At 49.1% G+C, this 21,949-nt stretch overlaps 8 protein-coding genes across 8 annotated transcripts; 3 read left to right on the top strand and 5 right to left on the bottom strand.

The window, feature by feature from the left end:
* Window positions 1-1,597: 1,597 nt before the first annotated feature.
* On the top strand, window positions 1,598-1,965 carry A1O9_12872 (uncharacterized protein; the record flags this gene model as incomplete). Its single annotated transcript, XM_013398226.1, has 1 exon — window positions 1,598-1,965. A coding segment is annotated over one exon (366 nt), but the record flags the coding sequence as incomplete, so codon positions are not given.
* Window positions 1,966-3,034: 1,069 nt separating this feature from the next.
* A1O9_12871 (uncharacterized protein) lies at window positions 3,035-4,543 on the bottom strand (the record flags this gene model as incomplete). The annotated part of the gene is made up of 1 exon (XM_013398225.1): window positions 3,035-4,543. The coding sequence occupies one exon, from the start codon at window positions 4,541-4,543 to the stop codon at window positions 3,035-3,037; it is 1,509 nt and encodes a 502-aa protein (XP_013253679.1).
* Window positions 4,544-5,650: 1,107 nt separating this feature from the next.
* Window positions 5,651-7,205, bottom strand: A1O9_12870 (uncharacterized protein; the record flags this gene model as incomplete). Its single annotated transcript, XM_013398224.1, has 4 exons — window positions 5,651-5,912; window positions 5,982-6,319; window positions 6,416-6,996; window positions 7,067-7,205. Coding segments are annotated over 4 exons (1,320 nt in total), but the record flags the coding sequence as incomplete, so codon positions are not given.
* Window positions 7,206-7,215: 10 nt separating this feature from the next.
* Window positions 7,216-8,022, top strand: A1O9_12869 (uncharacterized protein; the record flags this gene model as incomplete). The annotated part of the gene is made up of 2 exons (XM_013398223.1): window positions 7,216-7,446; window positions 7,498-8,022. 2 exons carry the CDS (start codon window positions 7,216-7,218, stop codon window positions 8,020-8,022), a joined length of 756 nt encoding a protein of 251 aa, XP_013253677.1.
* A 1,334-nt stretch (window positions 8,023-9,356) lies between these two features.
* A1O9_12868 (uncharacterized protein) lies at window positions 9,357-11,400 on the bottom strand (the record flags this gene model as incomplete). Its single annotated transcript, XM_013398222.1, has 6 exons — window positions 9,357-10,125; window positions 10,184-10,370; window positions 10,426-10,794; window positions 10,841-10,987; window positions 11,043-11,184; window positions 11,251-11,400. The coding sequence occupies 6 exons, from the start codon at window positions 11,398-11,400 to the stop codon at window positions 9,357-9,359; spliced, it is 1,764 nt and encodes a 587-aa protein (XP_013253676.1).
* A 2,759-nt stretch (window positions 11,401-14,159) lies between these two features.
* Window positions 14,160-15,218, bottom strand: A1O9_12867 (uncharacterized protein; the record flags this gene model as incomplete). Its single annotated transcript, XM_013398221.1, has 1 exon — window positions 14,160-15,218. One exon carries the CDS (start codon window positions 15,216-15,218, stop codon window positions 14,160-14,162), a length of 1,059 nt encoding a protein of 352 aa, XP_013253675.1.
* Window positions 15,219-16,096: 878 nt separating this feature from the next.
* A1O9_12866 (uncharacterized protein) lies at window positions 16,097-16,676 on the top strand (the record flags this gene model as incomplete). The annotated part of the gene is made up of 2 exons (XM_013398220.1): window positions 16,097-16,145; window positions 16,246-16,676. The coding sequence occupies 2 exons, from the start codon at window positions 16,097-16,099 to the stop codon at window positions 16,674-16,676; spliced, it is 480 nt and encodes a 159-aa protein (XP_013253674.1).
* An 818-nt stretch (window positions 16,677-17,494) lies between these two features.
* Window positions 17,495-19,501, bottom strand: A1O9_12865 (uncharacterized protein; the record flags this gene model as incomplete). The annotated part of the gene is made up of 5 exons (XM_013398219.1): window positions 17,495-17,874; window positions 17,953-18,165; window positions 18,353-18,745; window positions 18,794-19,205; window positions 19,307-19,501. The coding sequence occupies 5 exons, from the start codon at window positions 19,499-19,501 to the stop codon at window positions 17,495-17,497; spliced, it is 1,593 nt and encodes a 530-aa protein (XP_013253673.1).
* Window positions 19,502-21,949: the final 2,448 nt, after the last annotated feature.

Here is a 21,949-nt window from a genome sequence, read left to right as displayed (position 1 = left end):
AATCAACACAGACTTCCAGAGCCAAAAGCGGCCTCGATCTCCAGATCCAAAAAGGCCCATGCCTCACGCAAGCCGGATCCCCACTACACATGCTCGTTCAGAGCAGGACCGTGCACCATTCACTGAGATAATGTATTGGGATCCCCTGGACCGAAACATGGATATAGGCACTCCCACTGTAGAACCTCAAGCAGCCATCTCTGGCCAAGACCCGTCTCACTCATGGAATATGGCCCGAGGAGTTGTAGAACCGAGCGCACCCACTGCCTCGGTCGAAGGATCTTGCGATGTAGACGGGGGAATAATTGAAGAAAACGTGAGTAGCAACCGAAAATCGAGCTGACGGAAGCTGATTCTCTTGAACTGCAGATGTACCGCGAATATCATGGTAGGGCGACTTTAGAAGGCGATGATGAGCTCGAATGTATCAACCCCAGTCCGCTAACTCCAAGAGCTTCCAGGTGCCGGCTCCATCTTATCCATTTGCTCTCCCTCCCTTACGCGATGGGTGACCGAGAAGACAGGAGCAACGGATTTCAACAAAATGGTGGGCTCATTAGCGGTGACCGCAGTAAAGTCCCTGAAATTGCCTCAATGGCCTTTGATTGGCCGGAAAGCGGAGCCTACTGAAGAAGTAGCATGGGAGTTGACTAGAGGTACGAGCCTTTGGACAAAGGCCTAGTCATCTGCTACTACGGCCTGAATGGTTTAGCAGTATGCAAACTCCTTTCACTTATAGAACTGACTTGTGGTCTTCGGTAGCCTACTTCAAAGATTCCGACTCACACCTTGGGGCGGTACATCCCCCTTCCTTCGAAGCCCATCTAAGAAAGTTCTACGACCCAAAAATCCCGGTGGACACTGATCCATCGTACTATGCCCTTCGTCATGCCGTCTACGCCATCGGGAATAGGGCTATTATGAAAGAGCAGGGGTTGAAAACTTTCCAGGAGATTCACGCGGAGGCATGGCCATATATGGCCAATGCACTATCCGTCCACACGGAGCTATTATACCTGCGCTCTTCGATCACCGCAGTTCAGGCTCTACTGGCGATGGTACGTTATTTCAAAATTCAACTCACTGCTCTTCTCCGAGTCCAAAATAGACAGCAGTTATGTCCTTCTTTTGTAGGTTGGAAGATCCAAATGGCTAGCTGACTTGTTCATGCGCAGGCTGTCTACATGGAAGCTATTGGTAGTCCGTCGCTGGAGTACATGCTATGCTCAAGTGCTTGTCGGTTAGCTTTGTCAAAAGGATTGCACAGAAAACCGTCTGCCCAGTGGGGACTTACTGAAGCTGAGACTCTCCAGAGGTCGTGGCTGTTCTGGTCGTTGTATTGCTACGACAAACACATCTCATTCCGATCGGGACGACCACCTGTGAGTATGAGTTCAAAATACTACCTGAATTTGTTTCCCGTCTAGGCGGACCGCTGATGATGGGAAATATGCGTGTGCACTAGGTTATTGACGATAGATGGATCACTGTCGAAATACCCATACACGTTCCTCTCAACTCAGCCATGGATTTGGCATATAGCATTCAACTGGTCAAAATCTCGCAAATCTCAGGTGCAACAATGGAGTTTGTTCAGGGTCTGCCGAACAAAATGTCTGACTTTGAAAGTCTCTTCCAGGGCGTCCGCGAGCTAAATCAGCGCTTGGACGAGTGGGCACGATTAGCCCCTTCCCCATTCCGACCGACGGATGTGATCAGGACGGACATAAAGCTGGAGAAAGTGAGCGTGTACAACATTCTTTACCTGCGATACGCTTACTATGGGACGGTCGCATGTCTCAACTCATCACTCATCCAGCCATACGCGAATATGAATCTCGAGGGAGAACACAACCGATTATATCGCGATCAAATACAACAGAGTTGGGAGCTGGCGGTTGAAGCTTCTCGGGCCATGATAAAATACACCAAGTATGCCAACGTGGATTGTGGCTGTCCTGTCTGGTAAGTCATGCCCAAGCCGTAAGGTTTTACTGCTTTTTGCGTCATCCGTATCCTCAAGTGTGATGTACATATGAGCCCAGCCTCCGTGACATCCGATAAGCTGATTTTGGATCTCACTTCCTGCTCTAGGCTCGCATTCTATTTCCCACTGGTCGGACTCGTCAACATCTTCATGCATGTTTTAAAGTATCCCAATCTGTCCACGGTAGAAATGGATCTCACATTTATTGACGTTGCTTGTGGCTATTTCGGAAGCTTCAACTACGCCTCGTCCTCTGCCCTGTCGTTTCCCTTTGTAAGGGATTTTGCACGACTTGCTTCCTTAAGCGTATCCAGGAACAAGCCTAAAGATATCTCAGCGCAGGGGGCTCGAGATTTCATATGCGACAATGGCTTGAACAATGCTGCCATTCAGAACGGCTTTAGTCCTTTCCACAATGGTACGATGATGCGAACTGCGACGAGCGAGGGGAGGTTCCCAAGCAGAGCAGACCTTCAGGCCCCATTACATGCCCCATCCTCCAAAGCCAATGCCACAGATATTCCACAGCATGACGCGACAGAATGGCTGGATGACGTCTTTAACTGGGACTCTCTGTTGGCGTTCCCAAATGACAGTGTCTTTGAAACACAAGCAGGTATTCCGGAGGTATGACCACAGCGCAGCAATTTTTGTGAGATGCTGACATTTCGGAAAGAACACTTCTTGGGGCGAAAGCCCTTCCACTATTGACTGCCGTATCAACAACATGATCTCTTGACATGGAATTTTTGCGAAGCCAGTGACGACTCTCTGCGGTTCTGGCACTATGTTAGTTAGGAGACAACTCAGTAAAACCTGCAGCTTAACCTTTGCCTGACCGTTGCCTGGCCCTCCTATTGTAGATCGCAAAGAAAGTGGTATTTTGTATTCTATACCCATGACTATATACAGCTAGTACCAATCGTCATTCGCCTCAAACACTACACCATTCGCTGAGCCGGAGTGTGTCTATCATCTCAGGTTGCGGGACCATCTCAGCTGCTAGATAAGTCGCCCGCGCTGCGATCCAAAGTTGGGGTTATAACTTCATAAACTGTCGTTATTGATGATCGTCCCAGGAGAAGAAATGCTATCCAGACCTAACTTGAACATGCCATGTGTGAACTTGAATTGAATAAGGACGAAACGCAGGTCATCCGTATTGTATTGTTGAATATCCCAGTTCTTGCGTAGCAGGGCAATGGCCACACGCAGGGCAGTGTAGCCGTAACAGAACGTCATGCATTGGGAACTCACCTCACTCCCACCGCTGGCACGATACTGCTGGATAAATTCGTCCCAATTCATGTGCGCGGAGACATTGGCTTTCATGTAGGCTAAGTCCTGCTCTGGAGCCCCAAATTCCGCGCACTCCCAGTCCAGAACCCCGGTGATCTTGTCATCGGAGTCCGCCAGGACATTGTGAACGTTGAAATCGCCGTGTGTCATTACCGGCCGCCGTTTGTCTGTGGGGATGTTGTGTTCGAGCCAGTTCAGCATCCAGATCACGTATGGTGAGGACAGATGCTCGAACTTCTCCATGTGTTCGCGCAGGTTCTTGAGGTTGCGTCGACAGCAGTCCTCAACGGTCTCGTGCTTCACCGCTTCAGCACGGCATATCTTAATGAGAGGGTCGAATGCATTCAACGGGATCTGATGCAAACGTGCCAGCAGGTCGGCAAGGTTCAAAAGTACAGGCTTCGACAACTTGCTGGCCTCGTAGTCAAAGAAACTGCCAGCAAGGCGCCCATTAAGCTTCTCCATCGTGTAGAAGGTATCGTCAATACCGTCAACATGATGCCCAAGGTCAATGGGTCGCGGAACTGGATAGCCTGCCTGGACTAGCGCTTCCAGCAAGATGAACTCCTGGTTAAGATCCAAGAATGGTGCAATGACTCGAGGATTGCTCTTGCGCACCGCCAAGTGCTCGAAATTCCCACTCTCATGCTCAACGGTGCATAGAAAGGTCTGGTTCGAGTAGCCTCCAGCAACCGGTGCCAGTGAGAGTACGGTCAACGGACCGCGAACGGAATTCAAGAAGTTTTGCAGGAAATCCTTGGTGATGGTTCGAATGGTACCAGGCGGTGACGTTACTAGGTTTGGCTTTTGTTCGAGCTCAAGCTGTTCTATCTCATTGAGATAGCCATATTCCCACTCAGCAGCTTTGCGCAGATACAGCTCGATATGATCCTGGGCCAGCTTGGTTGACTGGGTCAAGCGAGTGCACGCAACCACCATTTTCTCGGTCAGTGCATCCCATTTTTGAGCAAGGCTATCAAAGTCATGGTCTTCTAGCCCGTCTGAGGACGATCCGATGCCGTTGGGCTGATGGTCAGCAAGATGGTCGCCTATCTCGGAATAAAGTGCGTTGCCGTCGTTAATGTACCGTCGCAGAATGTCTTTCGCCGGTCCCTCACGTTTGCATAGTTCTTTCAACGTCAAGCGTATCAGGTCAATGGCTTCCCTGGCCTCCGAAGTCTGCACCTCCGGCTCTACCTTATCCCTGAGCGCATGCTCAATTAAAGCAGCGTATTGCGATGTTGTGTTTAGTTTCATTGGAACTTGGGATCTACGATAGTTGTGGTTGAGGCGCTTCTTGCACTAGCGATGAGAGTTAGAATCGTAGTATCGAGATGGATCAGATTGTCGGATATCCCTTCGACGAGAAGTTCAACCCCGTAAGACGCAAAGAGGCACGAGCCGTGTGGATCGTGTAGCAACCTGACTCCATGAATGCTCGGATCTTTCCCCATGGTGAAAAGACGAGCTAGCACTGCGCCGACATTCCGCACCCCGGAAGAGCCTTGCTCGGACATTGTTTCAATGACCAATTCCGGAAAACGAATCTCCGATACGCCGATACCACAAAGATGCATGAATTTGCGTTTCGTATTGTCTGGCTACTGGATGACTACTCCGTGGTTGGAAACCATCATCAAACTGTGCATGACGACCCATATTCTTGGGAATGAACGAGCACGCGGACATGAGATGGTCGTGTGCTCTAGTCAACGACGTACCCACTTGATTGAGGTAGGTTCTTTGTCTCAACCAATGGAGACTGACAACCTGCACAGGACAGCGAGTGGAATGTGTCACGTAGACTTTGAATGCTAACATGAGCCTTGTGACGGCCCGTTGATATCATTGTTACCGTTAGCCTCGCTCAGCGCTGTTTAGGAGTATAGTCCGGTAGTCCCTAATCCCGAATACAGACCGTTGAGTACCTTTGTAGAATCAAGTCCATCCCAAAACCTAGAGCGAATCTATTGAAATCAGGGGAATCGAGTCCGGTCCCCGCTGCGAAATCGAGCATTCGGACGATATAGACCGTACCTCTGATAACGCTGCATTTGCTAAGTCTATTGGCCTATGAGTGAGCAACTAGGTAACAGCCTTCGCTTTTAGCTAGACAGTTGGCTGTTCTGGCATTTCCCAGGCTGCAGCGAAATAGAAATACAATATGGTTGACACCGTGCTTATTTGGAAGAGGAAGCTTCCGAGTAGAGCCCACGAGACGTATCCTCGAGTTAGAGCACTGGCATTAACAAGCGGCTAGGGCACAGGATAGCGAGGATGAGACTGAGTGCGCAACTTCTATTATTTCCCGCCAATTTATGCCCTGGCTGAAGCATAGGCCTTGGCTTGTTCTTTCTCTAAGGCCATCATACTCTCGACAGTCCAGTCTTCGTGCACGTAGGCTTTTGGCAGGTTATCGGGCCTGAAATCCGTACCTTCCTCCACAGCTTTCATGACCTCGTCGTAACTTTCACCGACCAGCTTTTCAGCGTCTCCACCGAAAAGCCATTGAGGTTGGGGCATCTGGAGCAATTCAGGTTGGGCCGCAACCAGGTCCCAGTCGGTTTTATGCCAGAAGTGTCGCAGCTCCCACCCCATGCGCTGAGTGAGGGCAGTACGATAGTAACTTCAATACAGTCAGTATCTGGTTTCTGCCATGAGCAACCAAGAGATGCGGCGAGCCTGCGAAGCTTACCGGAGTTTCTGGTACGCTTGCAGCGCTTGCGGTAGCTTTTCCTTCCCAGATCGACCAAGCAATGCTCCAATTGTGGCTCCATCCTCGATAGCCTGTGCCGCTCCTTGACCTGAAGTTGGCAGATGAGGGTGCGCTGAATCTCCAATGAGAGCCATTCTTCCGAGCTTTGACACCCAGACCTGAGCTGGGTCTCTCCATAGCAGCTTCCAGTCAATGATCGCCTCCGGTGGCACGTTCCTAATCACGGCTCGAAGGCGTTCATCCCAACCATCAACGGCTGCAAGCATATCCTTAACCTTGCCAGGAAAGCTCCAGGATTCCATGACCTCGTATTCGTCCTAGAGTTGAAGAAAGTTAGTAACATCATAATTTTGAATACAACTCAACTGCTGCGGGCACAGTGGAAGACTGCTTGATGAGATAAATGTAACTACCTTGTGGGTACAGAAGCAGACCAGAGACCTGAGGTTTACATTTGTCAAAACGATCGCATGTGTGTTGGGACCAATCCAAACCAGGAACAAGTCTTCCTTGGAGTTGACAATACCATCCAGTATTGGCTCATTCTTGAGGGCATCTAACGAAAACCAAGATCGATAAACAGCAAAGCCACTCGTCTTAGCCGACTCTATCTTTCCTGTAATCACTCTTCGGGCTCTGCTGTGGACGCCATCGCCCACGAGAACAGCATCTGCCGTGAACTTCTTATCGTCCACGACGACACCGGCTCCATCTTCGTCTTCGAAGAAATCAACCACGCGATGGTTAAACTTGACTTCGATTCCCAGGGAGGCTGCGTACTCATACATGATCCTCTGCGTTCGACCGCGGTTAGTGTAGACATTTGGCGCACCATCAAAATCCGGTGGTAGGTCCTGAGCGATGAGAAGCTCGCCGTTGGAGTTGTGGCATTGCATCTGTTTCGGAAGCGAAGACTCTGCACGAATGTCTGCTAACACATCTCCCCATTTCGCGAGCACCCTGGTCGAGTTGGCTGCTAGCTGGATGATGTCACCTATTGTTTGGTGTAAGCTTGATTCCCACTCATGGCAGAGAGAACGAAATGATGATGAAGATACACACACCTTGCAGAGTGAGCTTAGATGTTGATTCAAAGATTGTGACATGCATGCCATGTCTAACGCATTCGATCGCTGCCGTCAGCCCAGCGTAGCCAGCGCCAACCACGATGATGTTCGGCTTCCCCGCATCGGACGCAGGCATATTGAATAAAATGCAACCTAACGGGGATGACAGGGACAATACGAGCACAGTCGGTCTTGGGGGTCTGACTACTCGAGATTGCGACGAGGTTTCGAATCTTATGCTTCATCTCAAGCACGCCCTAGCATCCCGCTTGTTCGATATCCCGGTAGTTTCGGTCCGAAATACCTATGGTCGACTCCTCATTTCCATGCTAGCCTTCCTAAAGCAAGGTGGACATCCGTGGCGCATAGTGACATGGGTAGATTACATAAACCGTGATTTGCGTTGTTTACGATCCGATGATTAATAGGTCAAAACTCTGGGTGCCGACAAGTCCCGAGGCCCCCTCCGGCCCAATCTTAGTGCGGAGAAAACCAACCAGCTCGACCACGATATGAGTCCCAGTGGACGAACATCAACGAAGATTGTCGAAGGACTCAATCGCCTCCACGATCGTACTGAAAATCTGGCACAAATGTCTGGTTCCTACTCGATTCAAATCGGCGAGGCTACATTTGAGGGTCCGGCCAACAAGACTGCAATCGTCACCGGTGGATGTTCTGGGATCGGTCTCGCCACGATCAAACTTCTGGCATCACTGAACTGTAATGTCATCGTGGGTGATCTGCAGGGAGTGCCAGCAGACGATTATGCCCTGTTGTCCAATAGAAATGTGGATTATCAAGAATGCAATATATTGAACTGGCAGAGTCTCATCCAATTGTTTGAAACTGCGCTGAAGACCTTCGGCAAGGGCATCGACTTCGTTATCGCGAACGCAGGAGTCAACGAACACGGTGAACAGCTGCTTCCGCCGATAGGCAACGCCTACTAAACCATAAGTAACATGGCTAATGCTTGCGATCGGAGCTATTGAACAGGACTAAAATTTGAGTCTTTGGAAAGCTGCAAGAATCCACAAGACTGACCATACGATGCTAAGTTGAAAATCAATGGGTGAGCCTGCTCGCATCAATGCCCTATTCTCGAAATTTGACCGGAGGAAGAGGAGATCATCCTACGACAGATACTCAGTTGGGATTGACGAGGATGTCCTCCCAGTACTACGATGTGGAAGACCTCGGAAATACACACAAATCATTAAAATAGCACACGTTGGGCAGCACTGCGTTTCTAACTTCACTACCCCGCAGGAAACAGCCCGGAACGTGCTTTAAACGCTTTCAAGATTGTCAAAGAGCATCCTGCGAACATAGGAACGTGATTAACTATCGGCTTCGACTACGCAATACGATCATGAATTATGTGTGGACTCGGACCTCAGGAACTTCGACGAGATAAGATTTGGTATAGGTCAGATCATAGCAACACTCTCGAAGTAGCGGAAGGGCACGGAAAGTAGAATCAATTTTTTAAGTGAGATGACACCGCAATGAGCCTTGTCGTAGATCGAAATTACTTGAAGAATTGATGTCGTAACAACCCCTTCGCACCTAATTACTTTATCGCAGGTAGCAGAAGTGGACAGACAACGACACCACTTAGTTTTGAATAGGAAATTTTTTTGGCAAGTATCTCAGCTGCGTACGATAGGCTTAGACGTCTCCTCATACTGGAAGGCATGGAGGCCACCAGTTGGATGAATTCTAATATCTAGGGCGAGGAATCAACTAAGAAACATTTCGAGGAACCGGGATCGTTTTCTCAAATTATTTGCTGTACGCGTGGCTCCATGTGAAGCCACCGACGCCTGCGCTGGGCAGACTTCCTGCTGTAACCATAACTCTTCAGTGCTCGAAAAACGATAGAACGCACGCAAGGCGGTTTCACAATCCGACTATCAAAGATGGAGTTACAGAGCATCAAGGTAGTTTCCCAATGTCAATGTATGGGGCCATCGATGAGCTAGTGAAGAGTACGGACACAGTAGTTCGAGCATGGTCTCTAGTAAATGATTTGTTTAGATCATAATGGCAAATTATAAACAACGAACGTCTTTTCACGAGCTACATCCCAGAGATACTATAATTAAGGAGAATATCCGTGAAGGGCCGCGTTTCAAATGTTCAGGACGGCGGTACTGTTGAATAAGATGGCTTGCAATCCGTCGATATATGGTCCACCCGTTGTAGATCAAATTCACGGGGCATCAGATCGATGTAAACCCCTTCTCACTATCCAATCGCAGGTACTAAAGCCGAATTATCACTAATTATTTGCCTCTTCCTCCACTCTTAAGGCGTTCTCCAGGCCTTTCTCTTCTTTCGGACGGTGTAGAGTCTTCATCACCAGGTCGTTCAGTGCATCATCCCTATTGGGACAGAACATGCTAGCAACAACGGACAAGACTCCGAACGCAATAGTGACTAAAAACACGGTTTTGATGGATTTGGAGAAGGCGGTGCGGTAGGCATCCGTCGCCACTGCCAAAATATCGGGGGTAACATCGGGAACTTGGTCAGGGTTGATAAGACCGCTCAGTATACCAATTAGATCAGGGAGAGACGATTCAGGGAACCCGGCTCCTATGGCTGCGGGTGCGACTTCGGCAGGTATCGTCTCCGTGAGTCGGTTGGTCAAAATTGTAGTGTAGATCGAGGCCGCGAGGGTTCCAGCCAACGATCTCAATGAAGCGGACAAACCAACGGCAGTGCCAATTTCGTCCTGATTCTTAACAACGATGCCAGTCATCGTCAAACTAACAGCTTCTGCAATACCAATGAAAAAGATGCCAGGAATCAACAGTCCCAAAACACTTGATTCATTGTGCTGAGTCGCAACTGACACGGCGGCAAGTAGCGCAGTGCCGATGAGCGAATTGATGGCAAGATAGTATCTGGTTTGCTTGAAGAGGCCAATTGTTCCGAGTCCTGCAAGAGCGGCGGCAACCACCATTCCACTAACAACACAGCTGACCAATCCCACAATAGAGGCCTTGGGAGCATATAAATTGACAACCATCAACGGCCAAATGATACTGTAGCCATCAATTAGTCAATATTTCTAAACGGAAAACCCGGCAAGAATACACTTACCTGAAGGCATAGTAGACCATAGCTCCAACGCAGACCACGACAGTTGCTGCGACCCACCCGGCGTTTTTGAACAGATGCATCGGAACATATGGTTGCTCGAGGTGAGCATACACCTCATAGAGGACGAATGCAACAGAAGAGACCCCTCCCACTACAAGGGTGGCTATAACATGAGCAGATTTCCATGCTATAGGATCTAAAGTTAGCGTCCGTGGATGTGTACATCAGTACTGGAGCCTTACGATATACGCCTCCGCCCCAGGAGAGCCCCAAAAGCATAGTCGCTAGACCACCTGAGAAGAGGATGAAGCCGACATAATCGAAATCTTTGAGCATTCTCTTCGCACGTGCGTTCCTATTAAGCATATGGAAGGTAGGAGGGTGGTAGAAGAAGAACCACAAAGCCGTCGTTACGCCGTTCACAATGATGAGAATGTAGTAGACCCATCTCCAGCCCCTACCAGCGTCGTTCACCAGGCTGAGGCTGATGGCAGGCCCAAATGCTGCAAAGGGAATTGACATGAAGTAGAGTCCTGCATTGGCTAGGTACCTGTGCTTCATGGGAACGAGTTCACCCAGTACAAAGACAAAAGACAACTGTGTCGCGGTCGCTGAACTTATTAGCCACGGGTAGGCTGGGATGCTGCCACTACGTACCTGCACCAACGATAGTCATGCCTGCCACCAATGCCCCAATGGCAGGTGCTGTTGCACAGATGATATTCCCAATCACAGCAAGAAATGAGCCGCCAACGAAGACCCAACGACGGCCGAACAAGTCAGTAACCCTACCAACCAGTGTGCCTGGACAGAGTCAGTTTGAGGTCACATCAGATACCTCTTCATTCGTCGCACGTACATCCGACGCCCAATAAGAGCTGGTAGGCAAGACTGATCCATACGTAATTGGGACTTGGGCCAATATCCCGATTGATCGAGGACAGAAGCGGCGCGATCAAGGAAAATGTCCCAGCTCCACAGAGTAAGCTGAGTCCACAAGCCTGCAGTAGATTCCAAGTCAGCTACGAAACGGGATTTTAGACGCCAAGATTGGAAGGAGATCTCACTAAATACGTGCCGATGAACAGGGGGCTCTTGAAATAGCCTCTGGGGAGCTGGTCGACATTGGAATTTAGAGTAGCGACATTTTCTACGTATTGAGTGATTGCATTAACTGGCATTGTCTTTGGCTGAGGTTTCTCCTCTAAGGACGACATTGTGAGGGTAAGAAAGAAGCGAACGTGCAGATTGCTAAAAGTGAGCAGGGTGGACGAGACAGGCCGAGAGTCTGAGGAGCAGCACATTTATGAGTCCTGGTGAATTTGATTTGTGTTGCCTTTTAGAGGCTGTGCCAAGGATCCCAATAGTTTGGAACCGACCTGCTGCGGGGCCCCGCACATCTCAGCTGTAAAACACTCCGAGTAAAAATACCGGACTGTTTTCCCGATACACGTAGTGGCAACTTTAGCGTTCTCAGCGTTTCGGAGGCTACTCACTAGGCGCAAGTTCGAGGACGCAAAAGTCGCTAGCTAAACTCGACCTGCCAGGCCGAACGAAGAAATCTAAAATCTGCTGGCGACGGGCTATGACTGTTAGAGAAAGGGCTCCTATAGTCGCCGAATCTAGCACTGTCATTATTTTCTTCCTCGGCGCCATAAGAGTCGTGGCCCCGTGGCTCCGAATCTTGGATGCATGGCCTCGAGAGTCTGGAGCCTCTACTCCGAGTCCGGGGACTTCTTCTGGATATTTATCGAAAGAAAGATTATGGCGGGAAAGGAGATCAGTTTTACAAGATTAAATCGAGGATTCACGAGGCTACACAATAATGAATCTAGTCTAATCGTCAGTCCGGAGGATGGACTCGATAATGCGGACTAATCAACTGTACTGCACTCCGACCAGTCATGTTCTCCCCTGTGCGTATTTACCGCATGGTTCCCAAGTCCTTGGCTCACTCATGAATTGCTTTTGATTCATTCCGACTCAGGCCGGAAAGCTGTGAGCTGAGTCCAACGCAACTATCACAGAGGGCCTAAGGGCGAGGAGAGTCCTGTACGGGGTTCTTTAGCTGATTTGTCGAACGGTCATTTACTCGTACACTCCGTTGTGTCACTAAGACTTGGAATTCGCCAGACTTTTAGTGATTAGATTACTCGTCATACACCATTTTTGTTCTTGATCGGTGATACTTTCTTCGATTTTTGGCACGCCCAGGCACTCTAGAGCCGGCTTCTAACCAGGAGAACTTGAAAGAAGCCGAGGGAAGTCAGGAAGCAGCCAAGATGTAGTGACAACTATGGCCGCAGACTGTGTTGGAGCATACCAGGGCGCCGGCTAGAGCTATATATAAATCTAAATGCAGCAGCCTAGTAACAGAGAGGGGGGAAGGTGTACAAGGGAAGTGGGTGGGTGAAATCGTAGAAAGGTGGTGCTAAACCTACACACTTTATCTCTAGGTATAGCTAGGTGCCACTGCAATGTGGTGTTCAGTCTTGTTTATCGCGCGAGACACAAACTGGACGCCTTTTTGCGAACTGAAAATGCTACATTGAAACCCGAGCATGCTACAAAGGCCTACCATAGTCTGCAGGGATGCTTTCAAGCAAGCATTGGCAGCTACAGGAGTATAAATATCCACCTAATGGACAGCAGGAGCGGAGCAACACGAGTCAACCCATCCCGTGGTGGGAGAAACTCCATCAGTGACAGCCTTAGGTGGGCAGAACAACTCAGATGGAAGATGGCTCATGGAGCGAACAAGTTTTCATGGAAGCGCGCATGGGATAATCATCCACCTACTTTCGCTTCGACTTATGCAGCCGCATGTTGGTCTTCAAGATGGGATAGCCTGCAGGTGTCTTCTCGTAGGAGTTGAGCACAGCAGACGTCCAAGGAAGAACCCCATAGAGCACAATCTATACGGATTTGAGTCCGAGTTGCAGTTAGCGAAACTGGAGTCTCTGTAAAGCGGCAATCTACACAAGATGGGGCTAATAGGCAGCGGAAAAGTGTGCACAAGGTCTGTGTGTGCATTTTGGTGGCTGACGGCAATCGTATGCCGAATGAAGAGCTTTCTTGAGTGATTTGAATTTGTCTTACACACCTTCAGGTTTGTTTCCATGGTGACGCTTGAGGCGGGATCTCTGTTTTCGAAGCATTCCTTCAAGTGATGGCCAGCTTCCATGATTGCCAGCCGAGGATCTGGAAAGGACGCCCTCGTGGAACTTATGTTCTGGATCGGGAAGGGGACCTGTCAGCTTGAGCAGCGCCTGATATTGCGCGTCTCGTCCCTTTGCACAGACCTGAACCACCGTTCATTCGGAGACGACTCAGAATCTCATGTAGATTAAGTCCACGGGCTATATAAGCTGATGGTGTATGAGATAGCACCACCATACTCGCCTGTCGAGACATCGAGAGCCATCATTTATAATTGGACTCCAAGCACTTGTCATCATTTCGTCCTCAAGTACATAGCCAGCCCTTGTGACTACAGCGGTTTGGAGAGGATCGTGTGCAATTTGACTCGTCCAGTCAGGATCGCTCGTCGTGGAGATTATCAAACGACAGCTCATTGAAAACTGGACAGAGTACTTGGACGCTTCAAAAAAGTACCCCAAAATTAAAACACAGAATCAGCGGTCTGTTTGCCAGATTCGAAGTTTTTGTTTTAACCATTTCTGCTTCAAGTAGGAGGGGTTTCACGCCCGCGATAAAAGCAGAAATGATGAGGTGGTAGAATCACTTTCTTTCGGTCCGTAGCTGGATCAAATGAGCCGGTGGAAACGCACTCGAAATAGCATAGAGAGCTCTATAACATCAGCCTCTGCATTGCACAAGTACCACTTTAAACAACCTTGAGAGACCAGTTGTTCTATAATCTCCCTAACCCCGATTCTATGGGCTCTCCACACCAACTGAGCGGCCGAAGCCGCGACATAGGTAGGAAAGAGGGGGCGTCTAGCGTATCAGGCTATTATTCTTGCTTGCCGAGCCCTATGTGTTCCCAGGTCTTTCCATGTCGGTAACGATGAAACCTTGCCCACCAAGCCTCTTGAAAAGCGCAATGTGTCACCCGCCCCTTCTCATCGGTCCATTTGTAGACACTATCAAAAATCTGAAAGTTGGGCCAAGATGGCAGTTGTGCCATTGCAATAGCCTCGCCCTTGAAACGCCAGATTGCTCCCTGGTCATCCTCAACTTCAATATTCTGTTCCATAGCCGAGAATAGCGTTGGGTGGTAACGGGTCACCTCGCGCGAAACCCGCTTCGCGTGTCGCAATTTACCATCAACTAACAACCAAGCGAATAGGAACGGTGACTTTTCTTCGACTGGGTAGACGCCCTTCCAGATGGGGTGTTTATCGGGATCCTCCCAGCCAGAGTAGTTGAAGCACAAATCCGGCCCAAAGTACATCGGCGTCCACCCAAATGGAGGCGCATTCTGCTCGTCCTCGGTGCGGACTTGTCTCCAGGATCGGTCCCGGGCAGGGTAACAGTCAACCTTGTAAGTCTTTCCATACAGAGTTAAATCACCTGTGCAGTGCATAAATTGTTCAGTTCCTCCAGGAGTGAGCTCCTTTTTGCCATCCTCCTCCTCTCCAGGCATAACATGAGCACGTGCGAACAACGGCGAGACAGCTGTTTGCAACACGTCAAAGTGTACTTTTTCGTCCTTGCTTTTATACGTGAGACGAACTTTTCGACCGGGCTCTATGAAGTCTAAAGTTATTCCATTCGCGACACTAATCGTGTTTCTGTCCTTCACAGGATAAGGCATATGGTTGAGATAGTTCATGTGTTCAAGGTCCAGGAAGTGCACATTGTCGATGCCTTGGAAAACGCAGACACCACCACTGTTCACGTCCAAGACGGGTAGATAGCGAACGTAGATGAATACGCCTATCTTTTCCTCCGGGACAGAGAATCCGAAGTAATGCGTGTGAATGGTGTGCGTCTCCCATTTCTCACCGTCCTTGGGTTTGGGAATCCACAAGTCAGATTCGAGCGGTTGTTCGAAGTTCTTGGTGTCCATGATTATGGGAGGCGATAGTCGACTTGTCCTCTCAAGTTCTGTTCGAAGCTAGCTACTAATGTGTACATAATATATTCCGAGAAAGGAAGTGTCTAGGAAGTGAAAAGGTCCAAGCTGACCGTGAGTCGGAGTTTCGGGAAGATTTTAGTTCTCGGAGGCATGTAAACACCCCCGACATTACCAGGGCGTTTTTGCCTTTTCGGATTGTAGATCCCGAAACTGGGTGGCAAGCTTGCCCACCCAGCCTGCAGTGGCCTTATTGGATCGGCTGGGAAGAGATAATGCGTTATGTCATGGCAGGCCAAAGCTAGGGTGGTACAGTATGTAACGCGGATCAAGTCAGGGCGGACAGGGATTGAAGTGTCAGATCGTCCAGCGGTTCGTGTCCGATATTTCGTCGACGACGTCACGTCATTTATTAGGCTTGGCTGACACACAAAAAGTCCATTGAAATATTACTGCTCTCTGGGAGGTAATTTTAGAGCTTTTAGCAAGATCTCAGATTAGTAAACTACCAGTCTAGCAGAGTGGTCTCTACGCTAAAGCAACTCAGAGAGAATTCTTTTTGACCCAAGATTTAGTAGCATTTTATGCCTGACTAAACCTAAGAGGTGGCTGACAAAATGTTAGTCAGTTTCGCAGCGCGTCCCTTATCTACCACTCTGTGTCAGACACTTACTCCTATTTGACTGGCATCCTCGATCCTAGGCGTGACACGATATTCTATCAATGCGAACGACCGACAAGACCAGTATTTTATCGTGTGCCCAGTCAGGCTGACTTTGATCCTTTTTCTTCGCCCCTGCCCATCTGAATAAATCTGGTCGATCTTTGGGCCAGTGACACCCAGCAGAAGTAAAAAATATCATTTTCCCGACATGGACTCCCTTCTGTCCGGTGTTGCCCTCGTAACAGGAGCATCCTCAGGTACGCAAAGACCGGCTCATCATCGATTGGACCTCTTTCGAGGCAACAGATGGGAGATAATGACATGTACTAATCTGAAACACCCCCTCGAGTCGAACAGGAATCGGCCGTGCCACCTGCATTGCACTGGCGAAACACGGAGTGACTAAGTTTGCCTTGTTGGACAGGGATTCTGAAGGAGGTGAACTCACGATTCAGAAACTCAAGGACGTCCCCGGTGAAAGAGAATGCTTGTTCATCCAAGTCGATATGAGCGATCATAACGCAGTGACAACAGCTGTTGCGGAGGCAGTAGCTCGGTTCCAACGCATCGATTACGCTGTCAGTAACGTAGGGATTGCCGGCCCCATTGGCTCATCTCTGACTTTCTCGCCCGTCGAACTGCAACACATTCTGAACGTCAACCTCGTCAGCCAATTTGCTCTCCAAAAAGAACTACTTGTTCACATGCAAAAACAATCGATTCCGCCGCCGACAGGGTGTGCACTCTGCAACTCTCGTTTCAAAGATCCACCACAACGGCTGACTTGATCTTGTAGGGTTGGTGGGAGACGAGACCGCGGAGTCATCGTGAACATGGCTTCTACACACGGCCTTGTCGGAACCTCTGCTGATGTTCCGTGTGTTGCATACACTGCAAGGTTTGTTTTCGCTAAATGCCTTGCGGCTCATGGCCAACAAGATTTTGTTGAGCTAACACATCTGGCTCAGTAAACATGGAGTTCTCGGTCTTACCAGAGCGGTAAGGAACCAACCCTCGACGTCTCTGGTGTACGAAACTGAAGCTATCCCGTTAAATGAAGGAAGCCAAGCTATATGCGCGGCACGGTGTTCGTATTAATGCGATATGCCCTGGGTAAGTCACCTGGAATGCCCTCTAGTGGAATGTGCTCTGACCATCCGAATAAAGCTTTGTCAATACCGAAGCCATGCAGGCCAACGCCGCAGCATTGGAGGGCGAGCGGGCTAAAGTAGCTTTGAACCGATTTGCTGATCCTGACGAGATCGCACAAGCAATCTGCTTTTTATGTTCCTCCATGAGCAGTTTTATGGTTGGTGCATCTATGGTCGTCGACGGGTACAAAACTTCCCCCCACCGAACTCCCAGAATCCGATCCGGACATAGCCCTCACTAACTCTGACACATATAGAGGAATTACTGCATGAGCGACACGAATTTTCACGTTGTATATATTCAATTTATTTCAGCAGTAATGGTGAGCGCAGCAAGACTCAATAGAGACTCAAAAATGGCCCAAGGCAAAAACAATAAAAAAGAAAATCCCCACGGTTATCATAATTGCCTTTCTTCGCTCAGCCATCTTCTTAAACGATGATACAGGGAGTCTTCAGATCTTTGTAACTTTGAGATGTAGACCTCCAGCTGGACGTAGGGAGGGAGAGCCGCGAAGGTACTCGACTGGGTTTCCTACCGACTGAATTTCAAAATTCCTCACCAAATGTACCAACAGAGCTCTAAACTCGAGGAGAGCGAACGACTTTCCAATGCAAACCCTTGGGCCCGAAATGAAAGACTGCTGGGCATATGGATCTCGGGCTTCCTGGGGCAAATTGTCAAAGCGGTCAGGATCAAATTGATCGACGGTAGGCCCCCATACGGTCGGGTTCATGGCCAATATGGCAGGGACGATTTCGATAATTGTGCCTTTTGGCAGAAACTGGCCGCAGATAACAACGTCTCGAGCCGCCTCCCGGGGTGTAGATATTGCTATAAGTTCACGTGCTCTTATTAGCATGGTATTCTTCGATGTCGCCGACGCTTTTGTGAGCGAGTGAAACAACATACCTGGTGAGTAGAAGCGAAGAACCTCAAGCACAAAGTTATTCAAGAAAGGGGCACCATCGATTTGCTCCACTGTTGGGTCGGTGTCCTCCAGGACGCTCACGTTAATTTCATCCCGAAGTCGCTTCTGCATATGTCCGTTCAAAGAGAGGGCGTGAAGAGCCCATGCACATGCGCCAGCGGTGGTCTCGTGCCCTTGAAGAAAGTTACTGATCGCTCAGTCTGGGGGCAAAAGCAAGGAAATGTGGACTTTTCTGTCCACGCTATGATGTCGTCGTTATCACTTCGAGATTTAACTTACCAGCAACCATAAAGTTCATCAACTGCAGTCGTTGTTAGCCGCTTGCCGACAGTGATGGTGTGAATGAGTCAGGCGCCTGACGTTGTGGCACCGATGCCTTACTTACATTTCCAAGGATTTCATCCTCTGTCCATTGGGCAAGCCCCTCAGACTTCTCTTTGAGGATCAGGGAAAGGAGATCCAAGTGGGAGTTCTCCGTGTCCAGGGAGTGCTTGACATCCAAAATTTCCTGTTTTCGCCTTCGAATGTGCTGCCTGAGGAGGGTGCGGACCGTCTTCTTAGCTTGGACGAACTCGAAATTCGCCTTCAGCGGAAGCCACGAGCGGACAGGAACAATAGCATTGACGGCCGCTATCATGTTGCCTACGGGTGTCAATTCGAACATTGTGTTATAGGCGTCCGAAAACGCCGAATGGGATGTCAGAGCATCGAGCTGATAACCAAGGACGGCTATGCCGATAATGTCAAGGGTTGTCTTATTGAGCCATGAAGTCACTAGACATGTCAGTAAGAGTCCTGCTTACCATACCCATGAACACCAACCTTCCACGTCATGTTGATACTCATTCCCAACAATCTTTGAAAGTACTGAAACCATCTCCTTCGCCTTGAAATTGAATATTGGAAGTAACCGCTTGATATTTCTATGTGAGAACGGGCCGACCAGCAGGCGTCGACCCCGCTTGTGGGCATCCCCTTCAGTGAACATGATGCCGTGCCCAGCCATGTCGCCAATGACGCGCTTCAAGAACGCCGGCTTGACGAATGCATAGCAGTTGGTCTGGAGGACCTCTCGATGTGCTTGAGGGCTGTTGAGAATGAGGGTCTCACGATTCCTAAAACTGAGATATCTGATGAACGTGGCTTTCGGGTCTGCTCTCATCCAGGCAACTTGCAACGAGGTGGGTGAAGCTGTGAATAACTTGTATGCATGGCCGATGAGTGGGTGGCCGTCCTGTCACAGGTGTTGGTGAGGCACCATTAGTCGTGGGCAAAGGTGCGCAATGTGAGACATGTGCTCTGAATCGTTGCAACAACACCCTGACAATCACTCACCTTGGGTCCTGGTACCCGCCTCAATGGGGAAACACAGGTTGGGTACACGACAATCCGATAAAACTTCAGACTGAAGTACTGTAGAATGAAAAGGCTAAGACATATTTGCCAAGTCGGCGCAACTTCATATCCCTGGTAGCGGCGAAGTCCTGTTACCTCGGTGGCTGACAATCCTAGGCATAATAGGGCGTCCATGTCGCAAGAGACTCGAACGCGATCAGAAAACAACGTGTAAGGTTAAAATCCCAAAGAGAAGGAAGATTGGCGCATTTGGCAACTTTATACGTCTCGGAGTACGGCCCTTCTTGGCTTCAGGTTGCGTCCAAATGCCCAGCAACGCCCAAAGAGGGGAGCTGGTGGGGAAATCCTCACCACTCCGAAACCCACATGAACGAAGGGGAATTCTCCCCACACGCCAGAGGAACAATTCACTCCAGGTGCCATTGGTGCCTTGGTCTAATGACTTACGGAATTTGTCATGATACCGAGCACACCCTTTCCGGTGAACAGTGGTTGCGTGCAAATAAGTAATCCCAACCGCTTGATGCCGAAGTTCTCAGAACGTCATTTTTGTGCAGAGCGAGCATAGCAAATCAGGATCCTCCTCGGGGATTCGTGTCTCGGGGATTCGTGTCTCGGGGATTCGTGTCTCCATGCTCTGGGCGGCTAGCACCTGGACGCCTCGGGTCAAAGTCGAAGCCGACCTAAGGTCGATACATATTATGCAAAGCATCTGGCTTCATGCTTGCGACTCGTACGCTTGAGGAACAGCGATTTGATAGAGGATCAGCGAAAACCCATCACGTTTACAACTATGTCCACGCCCAAACTAACCCATGCCTTCGATCTCATTGTTTACGGGGCGGCGGATTTTGGTGCCGGGCCCTCCAAGTATACTAACATCTCATGTGGTCAAGGTGAGTGCTGACAGCTTCAACCCAGCCCTGGGGTTCATCCACTGAATCTGAATACTAACTTTGTTTGCTATGTATTCACAGTCATCGAAGGGACGATCTCCTCTGCTGATGGATCTCTGTCTTTGAAAGTCGTGAATGGCTCGGACTGGATGAGAGCACCGCCCAGCGGAGCAACGATCACCATTGATGCACGCGTCAACGCTGTAGGTGAAGATGGCCTAAACATGGATTTGGCCTACATGGGCAAGGTCGCTATCACCCCTTCATTTCTTGCGTCCATGGCCAACCAGTCAAGCGATGGGAGTACTGGCGACGACCATTACTACTATACTCTGCCACTGATCTACAGCCGAAGCCCACAGTTGGCGTGGGTGAACGATGCCTGCTTTGTGTGCAAGGGACACATGTCCCTTGCAGAGGGGAACAGAATCAAGGTTCATTATAAGGTTTTCAAAGTTGGTTGAGGGCCACAATCCACCCGATTGTCCGGTGGTCGGATGACAGCTTTACAAATGGAAAGCTTAGTTCGAGTGAGAATGCGACTCCCAGAGACGCAAGTGACCTGATTTACAACGTATAAAACGTTTATAGCACGTCAAGCTGGCATTAATGTCCTCCAGCATGTATTCATTATTTCCTATCAAAATATAGCCCTTGCTAAAACCGAAAGTAGAAGACTGTGGCGGGTGTCGCAGGGCCTCGGAGACACGAGACCTGCGGAGGCTTGATCAATCTAGCCATACGTAGATCATTTATGGCCGACAAGTACATTTACTTGCTGAAAGAGAGAAATCGGGTATTAATTCATGTATCGGAGCGGACAAGAAGATTGCCGGTGACCGGCTTAGCGCCTGGACCAGTCATTACCGACCAGTTAGACACCGAACTCGAATGTCCAGAGCTGCACCAACCATTCTACAGTACACATTGTGATTGATAAAGTGCCATAGATTTGGCGCGCGGAACTTTCTGCCCGTCTGATAATCTTGATGACCCACCCGGGTAATGACCCACGCGTCGCACTTTGCCACCAGTCCATATAATCGTATTTATCTACTCTACAACGTCATTAATACTAAATTAATGTATATACGGAGCGAGTGTCTTGTCTAACTATCCATCCTGTGTAGTATTCCTTGTAAGCAAGCGAGATGTCGACCTCGTTGTCGCCTATAAAGCCTCCATGCCTTGCCTCGCCTACTATATCGTCTCGATACTCGTAAAGACAATATTATAGTCGATTACTATACGCTACTTATAATAATCCGAGCTATAAGTAGTTCTAACTAAGGTAAGGTTTTCTTAATAGAGTGGACATAAGAGTATCTAACTAGGATAATAGAGGGAATCTTTAATCGTCGGACTATATTATTATAATCCGAGCTATAAGTAGCTCTAACTAAGGTAGGGTTCCTTAATAGAGTAGATATAAGAGTGTTAACTAGGATAATAAAGGGAATATTAATCGTCGAACTATATCCTAAATATAGGTATAGGATTACTAACGAAGTTAACTACGAACTATACTATCTAGGTAAAGGAGCGTATATGTTACGAACTAGGTCACTTAAAAGGTCGCCAAGGGAATCAAGGCACCTACTTAGGGGGGAAGTTAGCCGATGGAGAACGAGGCTAAGTCACGTGACTAGGGAGAGGCTGGATCTCCTGGATCCCCTAGATCCCATGGGATCTTAAGAGATCTAAGGGAGCTACGAGATCTAAGAGA

The sequence above is a fragment of the Exophiala aquamarina genome, assembly GCF_000709125.1.
Source record: "Exophiala aquamarina CBS 119918 chromosome Unknown aczIA-supercont1.29, whole genome shotgun sequence".
NCBI lineage: Eukaryota > Fungi > Ascomycota > Eurotiomycetes > Chaetothyriales > Herpotrichiellaceae > Exophiala > Exophiala aquamarina.
This window is presented reverse-complemented; position numbering and strand designations above follow the sequence as displayed.